This window comes from Xenopus laevis, chromosome 2L (assembly GCF_017654675.1).
Source record: "Xenopus laevis strain J_2021 chromosome 2L, Xenopus_laevis_v10.1, whole genome shotgun sequence".
In the NCBI taxonomy this organism is placed as follows: Eukaryota; Metazoa; Chordata; class Amphibia; order Anura; family Pipidae; genus Xenopus; species Xenopus laevis.
The window spans coordinates 39,210,402-39,235,429 of NC_054373.1; the positions used below are offsets into that span (position 1 = coordinate 39,210,402).

General features: G+C 40.0%; 1 protein-coding gene across 4 annotated transcripts in view; it reads left to right on the top strand.

The window, feature by feature from the left end:
- Window positions 1-25,028, top strand: part of LOC108707672 (granulocyte-macrophage colony-stimulating factor receptor subunit alpha) — a 52,735-nt gene that overhangs the window by 14,115 nt on the left and 13,592 nt on the right. For 3 of the 4 annotated variants that reach the window (XM_041581744.1, XM_041581745.1, XM_041581747.1), the window contains exons 2-5: window positions 8,959-9,081; window positions 9,857-10,005; window positions 22,073-22,205; window positions 22,908-23,025. In XM_041581744.1, the coding sequence (XP_041437678.1) occupies window positions 8,994-9,081; window positions 9,857-10,005; window positions 22,073-22,205; window positions 22,908-23,025 (488 nt within the window). In that variant the 5' untranslated portion in view covers window positions 8,959-8,993. Of the gene's footprint in view, window positions 1-8,118; window positions 8,374-8,958; window positions 9,082-9,856; window positions 10,006-22,072; window positions 22,206-22,907; window positions 23,026-25,028 lie in introns of those variants that run through there. The other variant, XM_041581743.1, reaches the window with a different exon arrangement.

Below are 25,028 nucleotides of genomic sequence, written 5' to 3' on the forward strand. Positions count from 1 at the left end.
CTCAAGCAGAAATATTGGGCGGGGGATTGAGAATATATTACAGGAGTTTTTTTTAGTTCTCCTTAATCAATGCTATGGCAATGCTATCATATGTTGTGAGATATTTGCTGTCGTATCAGCCATAAATGGTAGGGGGAAAAGCGTCAGTTACCGGTTTTTTTTTATACACTTTAGAAATGTTCCCACTAGGGTTGCACCGAATCCACTATTTTAGGATTCAGATGAATACTGAATCCTTTGTGAAAGATTTGGCTGAATACCAAACCGAATCTGCACCATAATTTGCATATGTAAATTAGGGAAATGAAGGCGAAAGAGAACCGTGTGCAAACATTTTTTGATTTTACTTATTTGTGTGATGAAAAGTCATATGATTTGGCTGAATCCAAATCCAAAGAGGCCGAATCTTGGGCAATTACCGAACCAAATCCTGGATTCGGTGCATCCCTAGTTCCCATACTTGTAGTCCAATAGCTTATGAGCCTTATAAAAATCAATACTGATTTACCTTCCGATTGTGATCACACTGAATAAAAGCCTGGGGAAATTTCAAAAATACCACAGCTTAATGCTTCCTAGTTTAGACCAAACTGAAATTTTTGTAAAAAACAGTGGGATTGTCTACAATACGTTACAAAATTCACCTTCCAAAATGTGTTTGGAAGGTGAACATCCTGTTTAAAGATGAACCACCCCTTCAAATGTCTAATATGAGACCCCCAATAAACCCATAATTAATTCATAGTTCATAAAACATTCCTCCATCTGTGTTTCCCTATTTCATATATCACTATTCGATTGGATTATTGCACCTCAAAAGATATTAATGTTTATCCTTAGGATTTGGGGTTATTGTCGTGCTGTAGAGTAAGCATCTGGCCCAGTGTCAATTCTTCTTCTCTAGATTTTTTTTTATAAGCCAACCTTCCTGGTGTCTCTCCAAAAATGTAATTGTTTTGATAGCTCCTTGGTCTTCACAATACTATTTGCTCAGATATGTTTTGTAACACTTTCCAAGAAATACAGTTTTTATTTTGACAACCTGTGACACCTTAAAAAGGTTGTTCGCCTTTTAAGTATAATGTAGAGAGTGATATTCTGAGACAATTTGCAATTGTTTTTATTATTTGTGTTATTTTGTTTTATATTCAGCAGCTCTCCAGGTTACACGCTGCAACCTGGTTGCTAGTGTTCAAATGACCCCAGCAACCATGCATTGATTTGAATAAAAATATGAATAGGAGAGGCCTGAATAGAAAGATGAGTAATACCTAGCTATAACAATATATTTGTAGCCTTACAGAGCAATTGTTTTTAGATGGGGTCAGTGACCCCCCATTCAAAAGCTGGAAAGAATCAGAAGAATTAGGTAAATAATGTAAAAACTATTAAAAAAAGACCAATTGAATCATCATTTTGAACTAGAACATGCTAAAAGTTAACTTAAAGGTGAACCATCCCTTTAATAGCACAAGCATGGACTCCATGTTCAAAAGCAAAGGGAGTGTATACAAATGCAGGCAAGGTTTTCCACTTTGCAGACAAAGGATAGCGATGTGGTAATGGCGGAGCTCCTGCTCGACCGCAGCTCTCGCAATGTGTCGGTCTGCTACATCAATCACATTTACCACTGCGGAGCGCTGATCAAGGCATTCAGGATTCTGGTATGTTTAATATCAATTTTATGACTTTATTCTTGCGCTTTAAAAGTTACAGAGGAGGGGATTTTCTTAAAGCGCAAGTATAAAGCCGTAAAATTGATATTAAACATACCAGACTCCTTGAATGCCTTGATCAGCGCTCCGCTGCGGTAAATGTGATTGAAGGTTTTCCACTTTTATTTTAAATTTGTAAAAATATTGAACTTTTTTTTTCTCTTTAAATGGGCGAGTTCTGTTACTTAACTGAGTTCCGCTTCTGAATCATCCGGGACTTTCAGTAACTTCAACTTAGTCATTCAAAATACAGTACATATCTCTTATATTCCATGCCTGAGTTTCACTATTTAATTGTGATTCACCTTTGCATCAGATTCATCCAGTTTTTCTGGTACTTTCAATAGTATAAACCTAGATATATATAGACATATAGATATATATATAGACATATAAATATATATTGACATATAGATATATATATAGCTTGACAATATGTAACAATAACAAGGGTGGAATCTAGGCAGGGATGTAACTAGAGAGGAAGCAGACCCAGGAGATATAGGGGCCCCATGAGGCTATAATTTATATACAATTTCAATAACTATTGGTAAAACAGGTCAAGCTCTAGACATTTTTGGGGCCTGAAAAATAATTGCTGTGGGGCCCAGTAATATCTACTTACAATGACTATAGAGCTTAAACATTATTTGCCTCCTTAAACGATGACAAATGTATTTGCCAATTGTTTCTCTAGTATTCACAAGTCACAATAAAACAATCTTATACTTTGAAGCAGCTTGAGAAAGAGATATAAAATGAGCCAGAATCTTAAAAGAAACCTAGTGCAACACATGTCTCAACTATGTTAATTCCCCTTAAATGAAAGATAGGGGTAGGGCATCAGAGACATAGTATGCTCATGGCAGATTCCTAAAATAGCAAAATAAAGGTTTCTAGTCACCACAAGGAAAGGTACCATTTTTAATTTGTTTTCCTGTCCTTCTATCATAAAGGCCCATGTGGAAAGGCACATAAAGGACATACAACCAGGTTTGTTACTACAAGAATAAAAGAACACAAAGGAGACATACAGCATACCTCTTAACATTTTGGAAATAGAAACATTTTTTTTGACCATGCCATGCCCTAATTACCATGTTTATTTTACAAAATTTGCAGGTTATAAAAGTCTGAACACATTTCTGTGTTTTTTTTCAGTTATTACAGAAAGTGACTTGCCCTTTAAGCTGCAAGCCACAGTTTCCCCAAAATACCTGCTTTTCGTAAATTGTTCCAGTTGTTTCTTTGCTTATCTTAATTTTTACAAAAGTATCTAAGTGCACCTGCCACATATTCTGGGCTCTCTGCCAAAAGCCAAAAACGTTGTATCTTTGTCTGGCTGTTCAGTGCAGGGGATCAAAGAGAAAGTCTGGACTTTTCAGTAACAATCTGGGACTGCGAGCTGAGTTGTCAAAATCGGGACTGTGCTGCGAAAAACGCACCATTTCAGAGCTATGATACAGAACTTCTGGTGCTTCAGTCCCCAGGTACTTTTGTTATACGAGGTGTAGTCACTATTTATAAAAATTGTATATACCAGCACCCAAAAGAGGGGACACTTTATTCAGCAGCTCTCCAGTTTTCAGTTTCAGCAGTTAGGTTGCAAGGGTCGAAGTTGCCCGAGCAACCAAGCATTGATTTGAAAGAAACACTGGAATATGAATAGGAGAGGGCTTGAATAGACTAGTAATTGAAAAGTTGCCTATAATTGATTGGCCATTCTATAATATACTAAAAGTGGACTGTGTAGTGGCTGGGTGCCCTAGGCCACCTGGCGACTACACAGCCCCCCTCCGCTTGAGCATGCGCAGAGGACGCGATGTTCAAGTGCGCATGCGCCGAGGACATGCAAGTGCGCATCTGCAGAGGACGTGCAAGCGCGCATACGCCTGGGACACGCAAGATACTGTATGTATAGGTGAGCGGGCAGAAGAAGAAAAAACAGCTGTCACTGCTTCTGGAACTAGGGGACGGCGTCAGAAGAGGTACGTGCCTGGCGCCCCTCTACCTTTGAGCCTTAGGCACGTGTCTCTTCTGCCTACCCCTAGTTACGGCCCTGCCTGACCCTATAAGGGAGGTGGATAAAGAGATTAAACTCTATATTCCCCAAAGACTATTTCTTGGAGTCTGAAATACTATTCATGAAGTTTATTGTCGCTTACATAGGAGTTTAATATGATTTGTCTTTTTTTGCATCTATATTGATTGTTGCCTTTTCTAGAACATTGCTCGATACAGAACCCAGGTATGGTAAGATATATGATGCATTATACTAATACAGGTATGGGATCCGTTATCTGGAAACCCATTAAAGCTCCGAATTACAGGAAGGCTGAATAAAAAGCTAAATAACTAAAAAAAACAATGAAAACCAATTGCAAATTCCCCAGATTCTCTACATCATACTAAAAGGTAATTTACAGGTAAAATAACAATGCTAAGGCAAAAAACATTTTGTGTTATACGATAAAATTAATGAGATAAATAATCTGCCTTGTAATATGGCCCAGAGCTGGGTGGGAGCCAAGATTCTTATATGCTCTCTGTCTGTATTTCAAAATCTGCCCTTTGGGTTAAAACAGAGGGGATCAGAAACAGAGAATACTGTAATTGGCTTTTATAAGTAGTGTATTTGTTTCCAGAAACGTAACTAGAGGGGGGCGGGCCCTGGCGCAGGACGCGCAGCCCGGCCCTCTGCCCCCCTCCGTACACCTGGAACTGTCCGGGAATTAGTGATGCGTGAACTGCCGGTGGGCCCTGAGGGGGTGGGGGCCCTGGTCCGCTCGCACCCCCTGCTCCCCCAGTAGTTCCGCCACTGTTTGTTTCTTAGAATACGACATGCTGCTGAATTATTACACACAATAACCTTTGTGTCAGTGAAATGGCGAACTTGCAATCATGTGTCATATTAGTGTAAGGTACTACTTAGTGCCATGTAATATCATGCAGGCCCAATGCATATATATATATATATATATATATATAGTAATGAAGAAGCTCGCACTCACAGGACTTATCACAATCAAAAAAGGTATTTATTTGGATCAAAAAACAACTGACGTTTCGGCTCACACTCCAGCCTTTCTCACTTTGAGAAAGGCTTGAGTGTGAGCCGAAACGTTATATATATAATATCAAAACAGGGGGGTTGTGGGAGCACTCTAAAGGCTTTAAAGTATATATATATATAGGTATAATAAATGCTATTGCATATGTACCCAAAACAGGGGTTATTTTGTTACAAAGTTATGATCATAAAATTGATAAGCCACCATACCACGTCAAGGTAAACCCCGAATGGCGGTCCCTAACTTGTTTTATATTTTATGTGCATTTTAGCATTACCTGTAATCAATGTCCATTGAACGCTGTTTTTTCACTTATCAATTTTATGATCATAACTTTGTAACAAAATAACCCCTGTTTTGGGTACATATGCAATAGCATTTATTATATTATATATATATACTTTAAAGCCTTTAGAGTGCTCCCACAACCCCCCTGTTTTGATATTGTATATTTAGCTGGAAGCTGTGGCATAGCTTCAGTGGTTGTAGCACCCCATACCCCCCCTTTAAACTAGTGGTGATCCTATGCTTTTAAAATTGGGCGTTTGTTTTGGGAATATCTCTCCTCTAAAAACCTGATTGCTGGCTGGGAAGGATTTAGCCCTCAGTGAAAAAACAGCGTTCAATGGACATTGATCACAGGTAATGCTAGAATGCACATAAAAATAAATAAAACAAGTTAGGGACCGCCATTCGGGGTTTACCTTGACGTGGTATGGTGGCTTATCAATTTTATGATCATAACTTTGTAACAAAATAACCCCTGTTTTGGGTACATATGCAATAGCATTTATTATACTTATATATATATACTTTAAAGCCTTTAGAGTGCTCCCACAACCCCCTGTTTTGATATTATATATATATATATATATATATATATATATATATATATAATATCAAAACAGGGGGGTTGTGGGAGCACTCTAAAGGTTTTGTGAAAATACTGTTTTGTTTTATTCACAGATGCATATCCAACGTTTCGATCCTCATCGGGACCTTTCTCAAAGATATATATATATATAGACCTCTTCTGCTACTGCATGAGAACTAACACGCATTTAGTTGTGTGTGGCGCTACAGGAGTTCTGTGCCTCCGCTATATGGGAGAGCAGGTTCACTTTAATATGGCGGGCGTCCACCCAAGGTCAGGACAGGCTGAACTGTAATACCCCTCCCTGGGAACTTCTCTGATCCGCAATACACATACACAGTATAGCGGTTGATGTGTTTATTTGGCAGGACACTATTCCTTTAAATTGCAGTGATACAGATAGCCTGCCAGCCAGGAGCAACTTCACTCAAATAACACAGCTATTGATTTCTGGACTGCTGAAGGGAATCCCCACTTATGTGGCAGTTGCTTCAGAGCCCTAAAAAGGACTCCCTTTGGCTTTCCGTGCCCTGAGAAGAGAACGCTTTGTTTTTCAGAGCCCTGACAAGGATCCCCCTTTCCTTCCGCACCCTAAAGAGAGTGCGCTTTTCTGCCACTGGGGTTCCCTATTAAGTTTCACACACAAAACTGTGGGAGTATGTACACTGTACTTGTAGTCTGCTGATTCTATATCCCAGCAGCACTTCCTTTTCTCCCAGCAGCACTTTCTCTCTCCCTCTTCCTTCCTGTCAGCTCACAGAGGGTGGGGCTCCTCCCCCTGTTGCACAAAAACAATTCAGAGGAGAGACACGTGTACACAGCTATATATATATATATATATCTATATATATATATATATATATATATATATATATATATATATATGTTGTGCTGTTCCATTCATTTTGAATAAGATTTCATTGAAATTAGCAAGCTCAGCCAAACACTGAACCAGGTCTGGACTGTGATTCAGAATAGGCCCTGGTCATACCTATACCAGTATTTGAAAAATAGAAAGCGGGACACATTTTTCTAACCACACCCACTTTGTGACCACATCTCCGACCAAATCCGCACGGATTTTTTGGACTTATTTATTAATACACGTTGCCACAAATTTTGTTTGCATCCGATTTTCACGATTTTTCACCCAAAAACTCGGAATTTTGCCTGAAAACTATTAAAACTTCAGGGTATTGCCAAAACCCCAAAGGCACATCAAAAAATCAGTGGGACTTCTCCCATTGACTAATATGCAAATTTGACAGGTCTGAGATGCCGGATTTTCAGATTCAGACTTTTCCATCCATTATTCTTACAATACTAACAATAAAACAGCAATACAGGGAGGTCAGGCCAAAGGACCCTATTTTTTTCTTCTGCTTTTCTCTTTAAGGCGAGACAGGAAAACAGAACTGCATTTTGGAAATTAAGCAATTTCAATGATTTTACACTTATTTGTAAATATAATTGACAGTATCTGCCTGACTATTTAATTTCTCTGCACTGCTGGTTCTGACTCCAAAACAATGGAGCTGAAGCCAGCTGAGGTATGGCCAGACAACAGGGATGCTCTAATACTGTTTTAATTTTTTTTAAATAAGTTGCTTGCAATTACATTTCCTCTTATTAGAGATCAGTTTCATTGACTATGCTAAAGTACAGCTATACAGGTATGGGACCTATTATCCAGAATGCTCGGGACCTGGGGCTTTCTGGATAATGGGTCTTTCTGTAATTTGGATCTTCACACCTTAAGACTACTAGAAAATCATGTAAACATAAATAAATAATGAATAAAAATAAACCCAATTGGCTCATTCTACTTCCAATAAGGATTAAATATATCTTAGTTTGGATCAAGTACAAGCTACTGTTTTAATATTATATATAAAAAGAAATCATTTTAAAAATTTTGAATTATTTGATTATAATGGAGTCTATATGAGACGGCCTTTCCGTAATTCGGAACTTTCTGGATAACGGGTTTCCGGATAACGGATCCCATACCTGTAATTATATATACAGGGAGTTCTTAGTGTTACAACCAGACTTACATCCAACTCACACAAAAGGAGGCTATTACAGTAACCTACTGTGGTTTGCTTAACTTTAATTAGCATTTACCTTTCATAAACCACCTGCCGCAATCCCCTCTGGCGTGTGTTGTCTACTACAGAATACAGATAGGTAAAAATAAATATTATGGAAAGACAAACATCTGTCAATGTTGCCTTTAATAAGTAAATGTATATGTTTCAACTTCAACATACATATTCAAGAACAAACCTAAAGACCCTTTCTCCTATGTAACCCGGGGACTGCCTGTACATAGGTTTTTCAAAACATGAAAATCCATACACTACATTCTATATTGCATCCTATACTAAAATAAAACAATAATAGCAGTTGAAAAAGGAAATGGCGCCCTGCCAGAAAACTGCGAGCATTAGCTGCAGAAAGTACTGTGGGAATCGAAACTGTCAGCTCAGTTAGAAAACAGCATTCCATTTATGGGTGGGTTTAATTTTAGCATTTTTATCTAGCAAACTTCAAAATTTCATTTCTTATCGCGTTCGCTTGCTGGAAATAATGCCAGCTAATAAAAGAGCGTAAAGTAATCGACTATTTTTTTAAAATCAATGACAGAGTACATATATTAGGGATCCAAAGGAGCTTCTGGATACATATAAGGAGCAACACGGTAGAAGAGGTCAGTATTTTGGAGAAAAAACAAAGCTTGCCTTACATTAAAGGGGTTGTTCACATTTGAGGTAGCTTTTAGTATGATGTAGAGAGTGATACTCTGATACAAATTGCAATTGGTTTTCTTTTTTTATTATGTGTGGTTTTTGAGTTATTTTGTTTTTAATCCAGACTGAGCACATCCCGATCAAATCGGCACGGGTCCTGTCCTGTTATCCAAAATGCTCGGGACCTGGGGTTTTCCAGATCTTTTCATAATTTGGATCTTCATACTATTAGTATACTAAGAAATCATTTAAACATTACATAAACTGAACAGGCAGGTTTTGCCTCCACTATGGATTAGTTGTCTCTTAATTTGGATCAAGTACAAGGTACTGTTTTATTATTACAGAGAAAAATTTCACATTTTAATTATTTGGATAAAATGGAGTCTATGGGAGCTTTCTGCGTAGTGGGTTTCCGGATAACGGATCCCATACCTGTACTTTGAATGGTCACCTCTTCACTAGAAGCAACAAGATGGACAAAACTGAATAAATATAACATTTATCAAAAAATGTAATTCTATATTCGTTTCTCTCTGTTTCAGGTTTTTGTGCCTTATGAATGAATGTAAAAAACTAGATGTTTGCAATGGCTTGGATGCTGCTAGTTCTTTGCAATCTCTTTATTCTCTGCACACTGCAATACATTAGAGCAATCACTGCAGAAGGTAAGTACTGATGGCTGCTCATCTGATGATTCTTTCTTATGGACTGTTAAAATCCAATGCATGTCTATGGGGTGAGCCTTTGATTTAGTTAATTATCCATACCCCTTGTTAAAAAATATTTAATAGTTTACCTTTCAAAGATAAGGAAAGTGTGTTGAAGATGTTACTTTCATTTTAGTGTAGATAGACACTCCTTTGCACTTCTGACTTCTCAACGAATGACATCTACAGTAGTGATGTGCGGGCTGAGTTTTTTAGACCTGCACCCGACTCGAGGCAGCTCACACCCGCTGCCTCCCCTCTATTTATAGGCCCGTGAGTGCGCACCTATAAAAACAGAAGCAACAAGCCAGCAGTGTACGGTTGTGACCCGCAAATGGAGTGCTGAGTAGTGATGGGCGAATTTATTCACCAGACACAAATTCGCAACGAATTCCCGCAATTCACCACTGGTGAATAAGTTTGCGAAACCATTTTTTTACGCTGTGGTTTCGTGAACTTATTCACCGGTGGCGAAGCACGGGAATTTAAAAAAACGGACGCCGGTGTCAAAAGCGTGATGCCGGCGTTGTTTCATGATTTTTTTGCCGTTTCTCTGGAAATTCGCAAAATTTTGTGCTGAGGTCGGCCCAAACCCGCTCGACCTGCGTCACATCACTACTCTACAGAGTTTTTCATTTGTTTACTTTTTGAAAGTACATGCCATAATCATCTGCATGCTTTTTCACACAACTAGCTTATGCCTAATAAATCTGACGTTATTTTTCTTTTTAAGAAATTTCTCCCTTGCATGTGAAAATTAAAAACGTGACTGTGAAGCCGGCTTCTCTCAGCATTACATGGTACTGCAATATTACAGAGAAGATGAAGAATTACACGTATAATATGATCATAAAAGATTACAAACAGAAGTTTCCCCTGAATGTAAGTTTATTATACAGCGGAGAATGACACTGTATAAATCTAATAATTCACATATTACTATGTACAGAGCTGTAAATAGTGTGCAACACACACTATTTGCTAGGGAGTTACCAAAGTTTGGGCTCGTCCCCTAGTCTCCCATCACTTTTAAGCATTTAGGCGATTTTGGATGATTTGCGGCAAAAATCTGCACACGCAGAACATTTCCATGATATCAACGGGATAAATGTGCACATGCGCAACATAGAATCTTTGTATTGGAAAGGTCTCTGCATGATGACACTTCCTGGTAAGGAAATTTTTTGGCGTGTCGCCCTATAAGCCAAAATTCAAATTTGAAAGCTCTGCTATATATATATATATATATATATATATATATAACACGATGGATCAGCACACACTGTAATTTTGCGAAGCAATAGTGTTTATTTCATACAAAACACATTTTAATCCGACGTTTCGGTCCCACCTGGGGACCTTTTTCAAGGATGAAAATCCTTGAAAAAGGTCCCCAGGTGGGACCGAAACGTCGGATTAAAATGTGTTTTGTATGAAATAAACACTATTGCTTCGCAAAATTACAGTGTGTGCTGATCCATCGTGTTATATACATGCCTACCTTTGATCGTGCACTACTGGAAACATCGGTTTGAGTGCTGGTACTGTGGGACTCCATATATATATATATATATATATATAATATATATATATATATATATATATATATATATATATATATATATATATATATGTATAATTGCACTCTGATTCACCCGCTGTACGGCGGTCACCAAAGGATTCCCATGAGACGTATGTAACGATTCGAACGATTTTAAACGAGCGATTGAACGTTTTTTATTCGATCAAAATCCCTCATAAGCTAACATTGCAGCTCGGTAGGTTTAAAGTGGCGAATTATGAAGTCTAAGTATTTTTTAAAGAGACAGTACGACAGTACTTCGACTATCGAATGGTGAAATAGTCGAACAACTTTTACTTTGAATTGTTCGAATCATTCGATCGAATTTGACCCATTCGATGGTCGAAGTACCCAAAAAAATACTTTGAAATTCAAATTTCTTTTCATTCAAATTCTTTACTCGAGCTTAGTAAATCTGCCCCTTGGTGTGCACAATAAAGCCGCAATTCCATTAAGCTACATACGTCTCATGTGAATCCTTCGGTGAGGGCCGTACAGCGGGTTAATCATAGTGCAAGTGTAACCCTGGACTGAAGTGACTGGGATCCCGCGAGAGCTGCTACTGGAAGGGGAAAGACGCTGCGCTGCTGCATGGGTGAGCTCCGCTAAATTCCTAAACCTTTTCTCTGTGAATTATATATATATTGTAACAAAGCAGCTGGGTTAGTTATAGATGGGCGATATGTTTCTCCCAGGGTGTTATATAATACAACACCCTGGAACATGGATTAATTAATACAGACCAAAGCTGCAAGGTAATTGCTGCAGCTAAAGTACCTGACTGACCTTGGGAGGAGGGACCCCTCCCACCTGAGAGTGAGAGAGAGAGCAGAAGCTGCACTGCACAAGGAAGGTACTGATTACCAAACTTTTGTGTTATATTTTGATTCTTTTGTTTTAAGTTGGTGTTGGGCAAGCCACCCAACTGTAGTTAGGCTGCCAACTGTGTTTAGCCAGCGCTCTGGTGCAAGGGTTTATTTTTCCTTGTTTTGTTTTGCTTGTTACTAAAGACTGTGTAACAGAATAAACTGCAGGCACTTGCCTTTAAGAGGAGCGACTACTATTCTAGTTGTCACACGTGGTGGAGGATGCATTGGGCACCACACTAAAGTCTGAGGGTAAAAGTACAGCAGTTTCCAAAATGGAGGATGTGATAAAAGCTCTCATTCAGTCTACTGCAGTGCAGCAAGAGACAAACAGACATGCTTCCCAGAGTGTTGCTGCTTTGCAGCAGCTGGTTCTACAACAAGGAGAAAGTGTTGCTACTCTTGCCAAACTCCAGCAAGAAAGCACTGAAACACTAGTGCGACAGCTGGCAGAGGTACAGGCCGAGGCCCGTCAGGAACAGCATGCGGCTACCAGAATGGTGCAGCAGGAAATACAGGCCTTGTCAGACAAAGTCAGTCTAAACCCTGAATTCACCCAGCATGGGAAAAAGCTCATACGTGCAAGCCATTACCTGCAAAAGATGGCGGCTACTGATGATGTTGAGGCATATCTACTAGCCTTTGAACGCACCGCTGAGCGAGAAGGGTGGCCAACTGGTGAATGGGCAAGTTTACTGGCCCCTTTCCTGAGTGGAGAACCACAAAAGGCCTATCATGATTTGGAGCCAGCAGATGCCAGTGACTACAGCAAGTTGAAGGCGGAAATACTTGCACGTCTGGGAGTGACAGCTGCTGTTCGGGCCCAAAGATTCCACTGGTGGATTTATGTTCCAGACAAGGCTGTCCGGTCGCAGATGTTTGATCTGATACATCTGGCACGGAAGTGGTTACGGCCTGACCTAAACTCCGCTGTACGTGTGGTAGAGTCGCTTGTGATGGATCGTTTCCTGAGGGCTTTACCAGCTTCATTGCGACGGTGGGTAAGTCAGAGTGACCCCCAGGATGTTGACCAGCTTGTTGCCTTGGTTGAAAGATATGTTGCTGCCGGAGAGCTGGTTAATCCACCGAGTGCTGAGAGATTCCCCAGCTCCAAATTTCGCACAAGGTCTGTTAAGACTGTCCCAAGGTTAAAGGGCGATGAAGATGAGGGTGGCAAAAACAATAGACAGTGGTCTGATAATACAGTAAAATGTTTTAAATGTTTTGAGTATGGACACATGTCTAAAGACTGCCCTTTAAATGTTGAACCTATGCAATGTGATATGAGTAACAGGGGTAAACCTTACTCTTTGCTTTCAAAAAGAGCAGAGGCGGATGCTGTTTGCTGTTATGCTGAGAAACCACAATGGTGTACTGTAAAAGTAAATGGGAAAAAGGTACAAGCGTTACTGGATTCAGGGAGCATGGTAACCTTAGTAACCCGGTCCCTTTTACCCCAGTGTAAAATCATACAAAAAGTGTGGGAGTTGTCTGTGTTCATGGGGATAGACAGGATTATCCTACTGCGCAAGTCACCCTGGCAACCCCATGTGGGTCTGTGGAATACCAAGTCGGAGTGGTTCCCCAACTTGCACATGAAGTTGTGTTGGGTAGAGATTTCCCTTATTTCCTTGATTTATGGGCTTTTGTTAATAGTAAGTCACAAGAATCAGTGGGGGATACAGATAACCTCGAGTATGTATTTCCCTTTGCTGATGTACAGTGTCATGAGGCCCCAACCCCTCTCCCTGCTTTGGTAGGGGATAACACAAGTAGTGATACTGAGCCCCATACTTCTGATGAGACAAATAAGGAATTAGCTGACCTAGAAGTCAGTCCTCTTAATTTTAAAAGTGCTCAGTGGGAGGATCCCACTTTGGTGAAACCAAGGCATAATGTTCAGGTGACAAATGGGGTTGTGAATAACCCAGGTGTCTCACTTTCATATCCTTATTTTGAAGTGTCTAATGATCTCCTGTATCGTGTAGAAAAGAGAAATGATGTTGTACACCAACAGTTACTGGTTCCCCAGGTGTTCCATAATGCTGTTCTAAGGCTGGCACATAGTCATGTATTAGGAGGACATTTAGGGGTAGAGAAAACAAAGGAACGGGTTTTAAGGAGGTTTTACTGGCCTGGTGTATTTGCCTCCATTAGCAACTATTGTTCCTCATGTCCTGATTGCCAGCATACTGCCCCCCTGAAAGTTTATAGAAGCCCCCTTGTGCCTCTTCCAATAATTGATGTTCCTTTTGATAGGATAGGCATGGACCTCGTCGGCCCACTTATAAAATCTGCTAGGGGACACCTATATATTCTAGTTATTGTGGACTATGCCACACGATACCCTGAGGCTATTCCCCTACACAATTCATCAGCAAAGACTATTGCAAAGGAGTTAATGTTAATGTTTAGTAGGGTGGGCATCCCAAAGGAAATTCTAACTGACCAAGGGACACCATTTATGTCTAGGGTCATGAAAGAGTTGTGCAAGTTGTTGCAAATAAAACATCTCAGGACATCTGTTTACCACCCTCAGTCAGATGGCCTTGTCGAAAGGTTCAATAAAACTCTAAAAACCATGCTCCGCAGAGTAATTGACAAAGATGGGAAAAACTGGGACTTCCTCTTGCCTTATTTAATGTTCTCAATCAGGGAAGTTCCCCAGTCTTCAACAGGGTTTTCTCCATTTGAGTTATTATATGACCGGAACCCCAGAGGGTTGTTGGATATAGCGAAGGAAACCTGGGAGCATGAAACTACTCCTTTCCGAAGCGTTATAGAACATTTGGCTCAGATGCAGGATAGGATTCAGGCCGTTATGCCGATTGTACGTGAGCATTTGCTAAAAGCCCAGAGAGCTCATGGAGACTCATACAATAGGAATGCTAGATTGCGTGTATTTCAGCCAGGGGACAGAGTACTTGTTCTAGTCCCTACAGTAGAAAATAAGTTTCTAGCAACTTGGCATGGCCCATATGAAGTAATGGAGAGAATTGGAGAGGTTAATTATAAAATACGACAACCTGGAAGACGGAAGCCGGAACAGATATATCACGTTAACCTGCTAAAGCCGTGGAAGGACAGGGAGGTGTTAATGGCATCCCAATCTCCTCTTGAAGTGGAGAAAGCACCAGAGGTAAACATAGCCGATACCCTGTCCACTCCCCAGAAACGTGAAGTCAAAGATTTTGTGAACCGTAATAAAGATGTGTTCTCAACAATGCCCGGGCGAACTAAAATAATTGAACATGACATTGTTACAGATCCGGGGCAACGTGTACATCTCAAACCATATAGAATACCAGAAGCTCGTAGAGAGGTTGTTAATAGGGAGGTAAAAAAAATGCTGGAGCTTGATGTGATTGAGGAATCCCAAAGTGAATGGTGTAGTCCCATTGTCCTTGTCCCAAAACCCAATGGGGAAATTCTATTTTGCAATGACTATCGCAAGTTAAACGCTGTATCTAAATTTGATGCTTATCCCATGCCCAGGGTTGATGAGCTGGTAGAGCGGTTAGGGAAAGCAAGGTACCTCACAACTATTGATCTGACAAAAGGTTATTGGCAGGTTCCTCTTACGAAACAAGCAAAAGAGAAAACTGCATTTTCCACCCCCGAGGGGCTGTGCCAGTATAAAGTATTACCTTTTGGCTTACATGGGGCCCCTGCAACTTTTCAAAGAATGATAGACCGAATCCTAAAGCCACATGGTAGGTATGCTGCTGCTTACCTTGATGACATAGTCATTCACAGCCCAGATTGGGAATCCCACCTACCAAAAGTTCAAGCCGTTCTAGATTCAGTTAGGAAAGCTGGCTTAATGGCCAATCCAAAAAAATGTACTATTGGACTTGAGGAAACCAAATACTGGGGATTTTCCATAGGAAGGGGTCTAGTTAAACCACAAATCACAAAGGTGGAATCTATTCAGAGCTGGCCACGACTTTCCACTAAGAAACAAGTTAGGACCTTTCTGGGCTTAACAAGCTACTACAGAAGGTTCATACCTGATTTTGCTACTATTGCCAGTCCTTTAACTGACCTTACTAAAGCAAAAGCTCCTGTAATAGTACGTTGGTCAGCAGAAGCTGAAGAAGCTTTTGTTAGGTTAAAAGAAGCCCTCTGTGCGCATCCAGTCTTGGTGGCGCCTGATTTCACAAAGCGATTTATCGTGCAAACAGATGCCTCGGATGTTGGCTTTGGGTCGGTTCTGTCACAAGAAGTGAATGGGGAGGAGCACCCAGTGAATTATTTGAGTAGAAAACTTAGTTCCCAGGAGAGGAGATATTCAATTGTGGAGAAAGAATGCTTAGCCATAAAATGGGCTCTGGAATCGTTGAGATATTATCTCTTGGGCAGACAGTTCAGGCTTATTACAGATCATGCCCCACTTACATGGATGAGCCAGAACAAAGACAAAAATGCAAGGGTTACCAGATGGTTTCTGAGCTTGCAGCCGTACAGTTTCACTGTGGAACACCGGGCTGGAATAAAACAAGGCAATGCTGATGGGCTGTCAAGGTTATACTCTTTAATGTCCATGGTCGCTCACCCCTCTAGGTCTGAGCTGGGGGGGAGGATGTGTAACAAAGCAGCTGGGTTAGTTATAGATGAACGATATGTTTCTCCCAGGGTGTTATATAATACAACACCCTGGAACATGGATTAATTAATACAGACCAAAGCTGCAAGGTAATTGCTGCAGCTAAAGTACCTGACTGACCTTGGGAGGAGGGACCCCTCCCACCTGAGAGTGAGAGAGAGAGCAGAAGCTGCACTGCACAAGGAAGGTACTGATTACCAAACTTTTGTGTTATATTTTGATTCTTTTGTTTTAAGTTGGTGTTGGGCAAGCCACCCAACTGTAGTTAGGCTGCCAACTGTGTTTAGCCAGCGCTCTGGTGCAAGGGTTTATTTTTCCTTGTTTTGTTTTGCTTGTTACTAAAGACTGCGTAACAGAATAAACTGCAGGCACTTGCCTTTAAGAGGAGCGACTACTGTGACTGTTTTTACCCTAAAAGACTGTGGAAAGCGGCCCCAAGACACTGACCCAGGTACCCCTACAGGTCTAGTTGTCACAATATATATATATAACCCTGGAGCAATTAAAGTCCCACAATCCTGCCAAAATGTACTAATTGGTTCAAAGCAAATACACCCCTGTAAAACAAATCACAAAGTTTTTACGTGGGCCAGTGATCCTTTTAGAAGAGAACTGACCCATGGAGAGGTAAATGTGACTGGTAAACAAGGCTTTGCCATACTACAATGCCTCTTATTTGTGCGTTTATATAAGTTTATAAATATATGAAATCTATGGGTACTCAATTTCCGAAACAAACAACCCACATGTATTTTGAAATGTTTCTTAATACTAGACTAATAATGTAATGTATGTATATCTACATGGTATGCTTGTCCCCCCACCACTGCTTCTCCTCTTTACTTATTCTCCTCTTCTTTTTCTTTCCTTTTCTTTTTCCAGTCAATTCCCTTTTTTATTTTGTGATTATTTTGTTAATGTAAAATCAATAATAAAAAAATGGGACTGGTAGTCTCAGAAGGAAGATTTGGGGTGACTTTACAGTAGACATTATAGTAGCTAAACTGTGATAGGAAGACTACTCTTTTCTATCATACAAAGATATTATTGAAATTAGGGATGCACCGAATCCAGGATTTGTTCAGGATTCGGGCAGGAATCTGCCTTTTTCAGCAGAATTCGGCCGAATCCTTCTGCCCGGTCGAACTGAATACGAATCCTAATTTGCATATGCAAATTAGGGGCGAGGAGAGAAATTGCATGAATAGTGGATTCAGTGCATCCCTAATTGAAATAAAAAACTGCTCTGCCAGGTAACTATAGGCCTGTTAGTTTGACATCTGTCGTAGCAAAGGTTTATTGTGGATGTCCCTAACCCCCCAAAAAATGTTAGGCTGGGTGGGGGATGATAAAAATGATAAATAAGAGGACTGTGTGCTTCAGCAAATGCATCACAAAATCCTACCAGCTTCTGTATGAAAACTTCAATTCAGTGCGTGATGTTGGGGGGGGGGGGACAGAACCAGGTGGTGGTACTTGACTAAAACAGCCTGGGGAGAACACTGGGTAAGATATTGAAATAAATTGAAATCACAATGTTATAAGTATGTGTCAGCATTTGTTTATTATCCCTGCATAATAATTGATTGAATGGTTGGTAGGGATGGCAGAGGGTAGAAAATTTACTGGCTGTGCAAGTTAGGGAAAAATGAATAAGCAATGCACAAAGAGGCAAGTGGGCAAAGGAACAGCAAATTCTATTGATATATTACTGGCACAGACACTATTGAAATTAGGGGGCACATTTACTATGGGTCGAATATCGAGGGTTAATTAACCCTTGATATTCGACCATCGAAGTTAAATCCTTCCGCAATTCGTTCGTTAAAACGATCGAAGGAAAAATCGTTTGATCGGATGATTAAATCCTTTGAATCGAACGATTCGAAGGATTTTAATCCATCGATCGAACAATTTTTCTTTGATCAGAAATTGCTAGGAAAGCCTATTTGGACCTTCCCCATAGGCTAACATTGGTGCTCGTTAGGTTTTAGGTGGCGAAGTAGGTGGTCGAAGTTTTTTTTAAAGAGACAGTACTTCAACTATCGAATGGTCGAATAGTCGAACGATTTTTAGTTTCAATTGTTAGAATCAAAGTCAAAGGTCGAAGTAGCCTATTCGATGGTCGAAGTACCCAAAAAAAAACTTCGAAATTCAAAGTATTTTTTATTCTAATCCTTCATTCGAGCTTAGTAAATGTGCCCCTAAACCATAACTGTGTTACCCTCTCATAATCCAGCCTCAGGCAATTTGCTTAAAGGGATTTTTAACCTTTGAGTTAACTCTCTATGATGCAGAGAGTGATATTCTGAGACAATATGCAATTGGTTTTCATTTTTATTTGTGTTTTTGAGTTATTTAGCTTTTTATTCAGCAGCTCTCCAGTTTGCAATTTCAGCAATTTCATCTGGTTGCTAGGGTCCAAATTAACTTTGCTACCATGCACTGGTTTGAATAAGGGATTGGAATATGAACAGGAGAGGGTCTAAATAGAAAGATGAGTAATACAAAGTAGCAATAACAATAAAATTGCAGCTTTACAGATCATTTGTTTTTGGATGGGGCCAGTGACCCCCCATCTGAACGCTGAAAAAAGAGAGAAAAAGAAGACAAATAATTAAAATAAATAAATAATGAAGGCCAATTGAAAAGTTGCTTAGAATTGAACGTTAACTTAAAGATAAACAACTCCTTTAACTTGCTAAGCAACCTTTAGGGTTACAGATTAAATGATCATGTTTTTCCCAAACACAGTATACTGAGAACTATTCCACCCTCACAAAAAAAAGTTATAAAAGCATAGATGTTATAAAAATAATGAGATATTAAAATCTTTATGCAAATAAAATGTACCTAAAATAATGTATAGTGACATATTGACATAATGCCTTCACATGACGCCTTGGGTCACTACATCACTGCGGCAAAAAAAAAATTGTTGCGATTCAATTGACTGAAAACCGCACCAGCTTTTGACTGTATGTCACATTTCCTGCCTGAATGAAAGAACCTGCAAAGGTCTGTGTTCGCTGTCTCCTCTTTTGTGCTTATTGCTTAAGTCTCTTTGGGGGAATGTAATTAAATCGTAAGCAATGTTTAAAATGTTTTGTGAATGTTTAGCCCTGCTCGCAATGTAAAATTATTTGCTAGCAAACGTTACATTGATCGTTATCACTAAGCAAATGGTCTTTGCGAACGTTTTTTGCGATAATGGAACATATTACATTCCCCCCACATATCTAATTAGGACCAGGTACCAGTAAGATGGATAAGCTTGCCTCTAGCTACCATTGGTGCTTGGTCATTGAGCTCCCTAGCTGAGATCTAGCCTGTTGCTTGGTTCTGAAGCTCTAGTGTTTCCCAATCCTCTACCTGCCTGGTTCTGGCACACCTGTCCATTTTTCTGTCTGGTTCTGACCTCTGACTCATTACTGTGCTCTGCTTGCCTGCCACCTGCCGTAACCTTGGCCTGTCTATTGAACTCTGCTTGCCTGCTGTAATGTTGGCCTGTCTATTGGACTGTGCTTGCCTGCCACCTGCCCTAACCTTGGCCTGTCTATTGAACTATGCTTGCCTGCCACCTGCCCTAACCTTGGCCTGTCTATTGGACTGTGCTTGCCTGACACCTGCCCTAACCTTGGCCTGTCTATTGGACTGTGCTTGCCTGACACCTGGACTACCCTTGGCCTGTCTATTGAACTCTGCTTGTCTGCTGTAAACTTGGCCTGACTATTGGACTGTGCTTGCCTGCCACCTGGACTACCCTTGGCCTGTCTATTGGATTTTGTCACCTGACTTGCCTTCTGCCCACCCAGACCTTAGTCTTTTATAGGATTAGCCCTCTGTCTGCATGTTTCATCACAAGCCCTTATTACATGTCTCCAAAATGTCAATTGTTAGCCACTTAGTGCTGACAATCTATTTTGTGAAGGACAGAGAAGATGATGTTGTTCAAGAAGACACAGGGGGCATGTTCACTGTAAGGAAGTTATACTGAGTGAAAGTGAACATTCTTAAATAACACTCCCTCTAACCATCATCTTAATTTTTATTTCTAAACACATAAAGCAACAGTTCATTGTTATTATGAACCCTTGATCACCACAGTAGGTTACAGATTTATCCTTGCTGATTGTGTCTAAAGGGAAAAGCTTTCAGGCCATGTAGAAGTCAATGGCAGAGGTCCCTTTAACCATTTGAAGATGCTTTTTACCTTCATGATTTTCAGGTTTGTTACAGTGGTTTGCACTCGAAAACTCAATAAATTCAAAGTATTCAAGGTTTTTTAGTCTTCAACTCGATAAATTCGAGGTATTCAGGTTTTTCCCTTGATTTCATTCAATTGAGTTTTTTTTACATTCAGTTTTTTTCATAAATAAGTAAACATTCGAGCTGTGAATTTACCTCACAAACCTCACAAACTCGACCTTTGACAAATAATCCCTTTCGATCAAGATCAAACTGGATTTATTTGGAGATGTTTCTTCTAACCCCTTGAATATGTATTGGCAAGCTATCTCCAGAATATAGGGATTCCACTCATTGCACAAGTATGGTGTTCATCTTTTGTGCACTTGGGTATGGCATTCTGAAACTAAAGCATTATGAGATAAGACTTTCCAAGAGCAACTTAACTTTTGACAACTATTGGCATAAGGTGTCTGTAATCAGAGCTTGTTCAAAATCACACACTACCTCCAAGGCTGGAACTAGAGGTAGGCAGAAGAGGCATGTCAACAGTGGGGCGCCACATATTACTTCTGTCTGCCTTCCTCTCTATCAACCTTCCTTTAATTCCAAACAGTATCTGACTGAGGGAATGGCTGCTAAGTTTAGCGTTTTTATATCCCGCCAATGATGATGTCAGACCACCCGCACACTTGTCATCCCCAGGTGGGAGGGGACAATCGCTGACAGGGCTTCACCATGTGCACCCTCAGCACCTTGCCTCCAAAAGAACTATAGGACTACAGAATAACCAATGTAGCACTGCAATCTACCCATTCAGAGAAACAGCTGCTCTATCCTGTTCAGTCTTTGGATATTGATCTCAACACATGAATATTGTGATGTTACAAGTGCCCACTAAAGGCTGAACATTTCATCAGAAATTTAATGGTTGGTGCCAATGGCAAGGATGTGAAAAATTACAGCCACATATATAGGGCCGGATTTCTTGTAGGAGCACCCAGAGGCCAGCATCTTCCTACACCTACCACCCCACATGCATCTTCCTATCCCCCCCACCCTGCGCATCTTCCTACACCCCCACCCTGCGCGCATCTTCCTACACCCAAAACCCCGCAAACGTTGGGAGGCACATGTAAAGTTAATGATTAAACCCAATAAAATACACCAACACTTTACTGTGGAAGAAAAATGCCTCAGCGACTTTATTTAGCCAACATATTAACTAACAGGAGAGACATTCTCCAATTCTGTAATTTCCATTGATAACCAAACTAGTAACATACCAAGTCCACCTCTGCTCGACAGCAGGTTGCCAATACCAAGTCCTGAGCTCTGGCCTAGGCCCAGAGCTTAAGTAAAAACTCTTCCACTTAAATCATCGCTGCTCCAAATGAATTAATTATTTGTTTTTTTATAATAAATAAATACATTTATTATACACAACAAAACAAAAACAACAAGGAGTGGGAGGGTGGGTGAACCTGTATAAGGAGATCTCTCCTTGTTACAGTAACACAGGAGGTTTTGAGGTAAGGCTCCACAGCTATTCCTTTTATACTCCTTCTGCCGGAATGCCACCCCCTTTGTGCCTTGCCAGAAATCCAGGCCTGCACATATACACAACTACACCAAATCTAATAACAAAAATCAAAGCTGGCATTGACTTTTCCTTTTACCTAAAATGTACCCGTTTTATATTTTCAGATACAGAATTGCTCCACTGAATTCTTTATTCATCAACATAAACGTCTGACATTACATCAAGGAGTATCTATAAAAATTACAGCAAACGGAACAGAAACTGAACATGATACATGGACAACATTCTATCCTGAAGGTAAATATTGTTGAGAAAAACATAATGGTAACATTTTAAATACCTAAAAATAACATTTTTTTTATACCTAAAAATAATTTATTTATGCTTCTATAAATGGAGTCAGCTTTCACAGTTTCCATTTCGTGCGGGTATACTGCATGTTCAATATGCCACACATTGTCATCCCAGTGAAGATCCCACTGTGCATTGAATTACGTCTTCCTTCAGTAGAAGGAGCACATAAAAGAGCACATACTGTATGGGGATTCTAATAAAAAATATGATTTTTTTTTATATAAATCCCTTTGTTGTGGTTTTTATTGTAGTTCTGGGTGGATCACTTACAAACTGCTATTATTTACACATTATTTACACATAAGAGTGAGAGTAAAGTTCTAACCTGTATATCTGACCTTTCAAAAAATTGACGGAGTTCAATATCTACAGCCTTGGTGTGGATATAGGCCTCTCCCATGTCAAATTTTGGTTTGGGTAAATTCAACTAACTTTTTTAAGCAGCAAGCCTTTTCTTGCAGTTAAAAGCAGGAGCTTTTACCCTTTCTGGCCTTTCACTTTTCTAAACTGCCTCTTTATTTGGATTTAGTAGTGGAAACCAGGCAGCACACAGTAAAAATATAAAGTACTGTATTTTGTATTTGTTTGTAGTTACCTTGCATTAATCAGTTATTTGCAAACTAATATTTGTACTTATTTATTTAGGAGAAAAACAAACGTCTGCCAAAAATGTTAGTTGCTTCGTGCATGTAAGTGCTGTGAATTGCTCATGGAATTTTAGCGAAAAAGCCCCCAACGACACAATTTATTCATTGTGGCTCTAGTAAGTCTCAACTATATTATAAAAATATAAATACATACACTATATATATAAACTGTATATTTGATATATTCTCACATTTGAAGAGTTCCCTCACTTCAATGGGCCCCTTGTAGACTATCAGCGAAAAGCACACTTGCCATGGGCCACCAGTGCTCGACCTAAGGCAAGGGGTGCCCAAGGCAAGTCCCTGCTTCACCCCACTTTATACTCGTCTCCTCGGCCTATACCCCCATGCCCCCTGTGACCATGTGCACAACTCACACACTAAAGGACAGGCCAAAGCTAAGTGAAAGCAGGTAAAAGTGCCATCCCACTGTTGCACCCTAGGTATGTACCTCTTCTACCTACCCCTAGTTCTGGCCCTGGGGGTCACTTCTGTACTCACAACATTTGTTGACTCTTCACAATTCCTTGAGAGAATTCTTAGCCTCCTGGCTGTATCATCAGACATGTCACTCTCTTAAGCTGGCCATTTAGTAAAAGATTCACTCTTTTGGCAAAGGTTGCCAAATGGGTCAATATTTCACCAATATGCCCAACTGGAGCCACTGCAATTTCCATTTCTCTGGTTGATATCTGCCAGACGGACAGTTTTTAAAATCCGGTCAGGCCCGGATTTGTGGAAAGGTCACCAAGGCCCGGGCCTAGGGTGGCAGGATTTTAGGGGGTGGCATGCTGCCCAACCACACCCACATTTGTTCACAAACACTGGGGATGCGCAGGAGATATAATAATTTTTTAAATTTGTTGTGCACCAATCCCCTTTGCTACAGTCTCGATGATGAAAATGTGCACAAATAAAGGGGAGGGGACAGGGGCGATGAATGGCATTGGGCCTAGGGGCACCTATGTAAATCTGGCCCTGCATCTGGTGTAGGCCACCTTTAGATGCCTGTAACGGGGGCCACCCATGGCTGGTGGGTCCCCATCCTTTTGTAAGGTGTATGCATGCCCTTTGCTTCAAGAAGTAAGCATCCTCACAATAAATATGATGAACTCAAACACTTTTATTGTTATAACAGCCTCTTGCAGGGAAACAGATTACAGTTCTGACCAGGTCTCTGGTTGCCAACAAAGATCTTAATCACACAATGCTTGTTACTCACACACCACAGCATTCTCTCTTCTGAAGCCTCCAGGGCTCTTGTCCTGTAGGATACACTAATAAAAAAAATAATGGTCAGCACTCTATATAAATAATAGTCAAAACTTGTTAAAATTCAATAATCAATTTATTGGGATATACCAAAATATACACATATGATCAGTAAAATAAACAGCAATACATTAATACCCACAAGAAATGCAGCAGTGACAGAATAAAATATAAATATTAATCCATTTACTTAAAAGAGCTCAATTTATAGGCACAGAAATAAAACCACAAAAACAACAATACCGTTGAAGTCATTAAATAAGCACTACAATTTTTTGGACTCATGAATCTAAAATAGGGAAGAGAAGGTAGCCGTAATACTACTCAAAAGATGGATAAAATATGGAATCCTGGTCAGGACTTAAAGCAACTTACAAACATTTTGAGCTTAGTTTCCTAACTACTACCAAGAATGTGGTAGCGTGAGGGAATCACTCCGTTTCCCTGCCGATACTCCGCACACCCAACATGGTGCACGGGGGATGGTGTAGGCTAGGGACCAGTTCCAAGAAAATCTCGATCTAGCAAAAAAACAATTCATTATTGCACTTATTTAAATGTTATATAATTTTTTATATAATTTCATTTCTACATTACCTTTGTGTAAGTTTCATCGAATATTTTCCTTTATCTAATTGTTGTTATCTAATCCCTAATTGTAAAGTGTTAAATATCCATAGGGGTGGCCACTTAGGTAGAGTATTGTGCATTGTTACATTTTCTGATACCTAATCCCTAATTGTTAAAAGGTTAATTAAATACAGGGGTGGCCACTTAGGCATAGTATAAGAGGGTTCAAGGAAACAAGCATCTGTTTCATTCATTTTTATTTTCCTTGATAAAATGC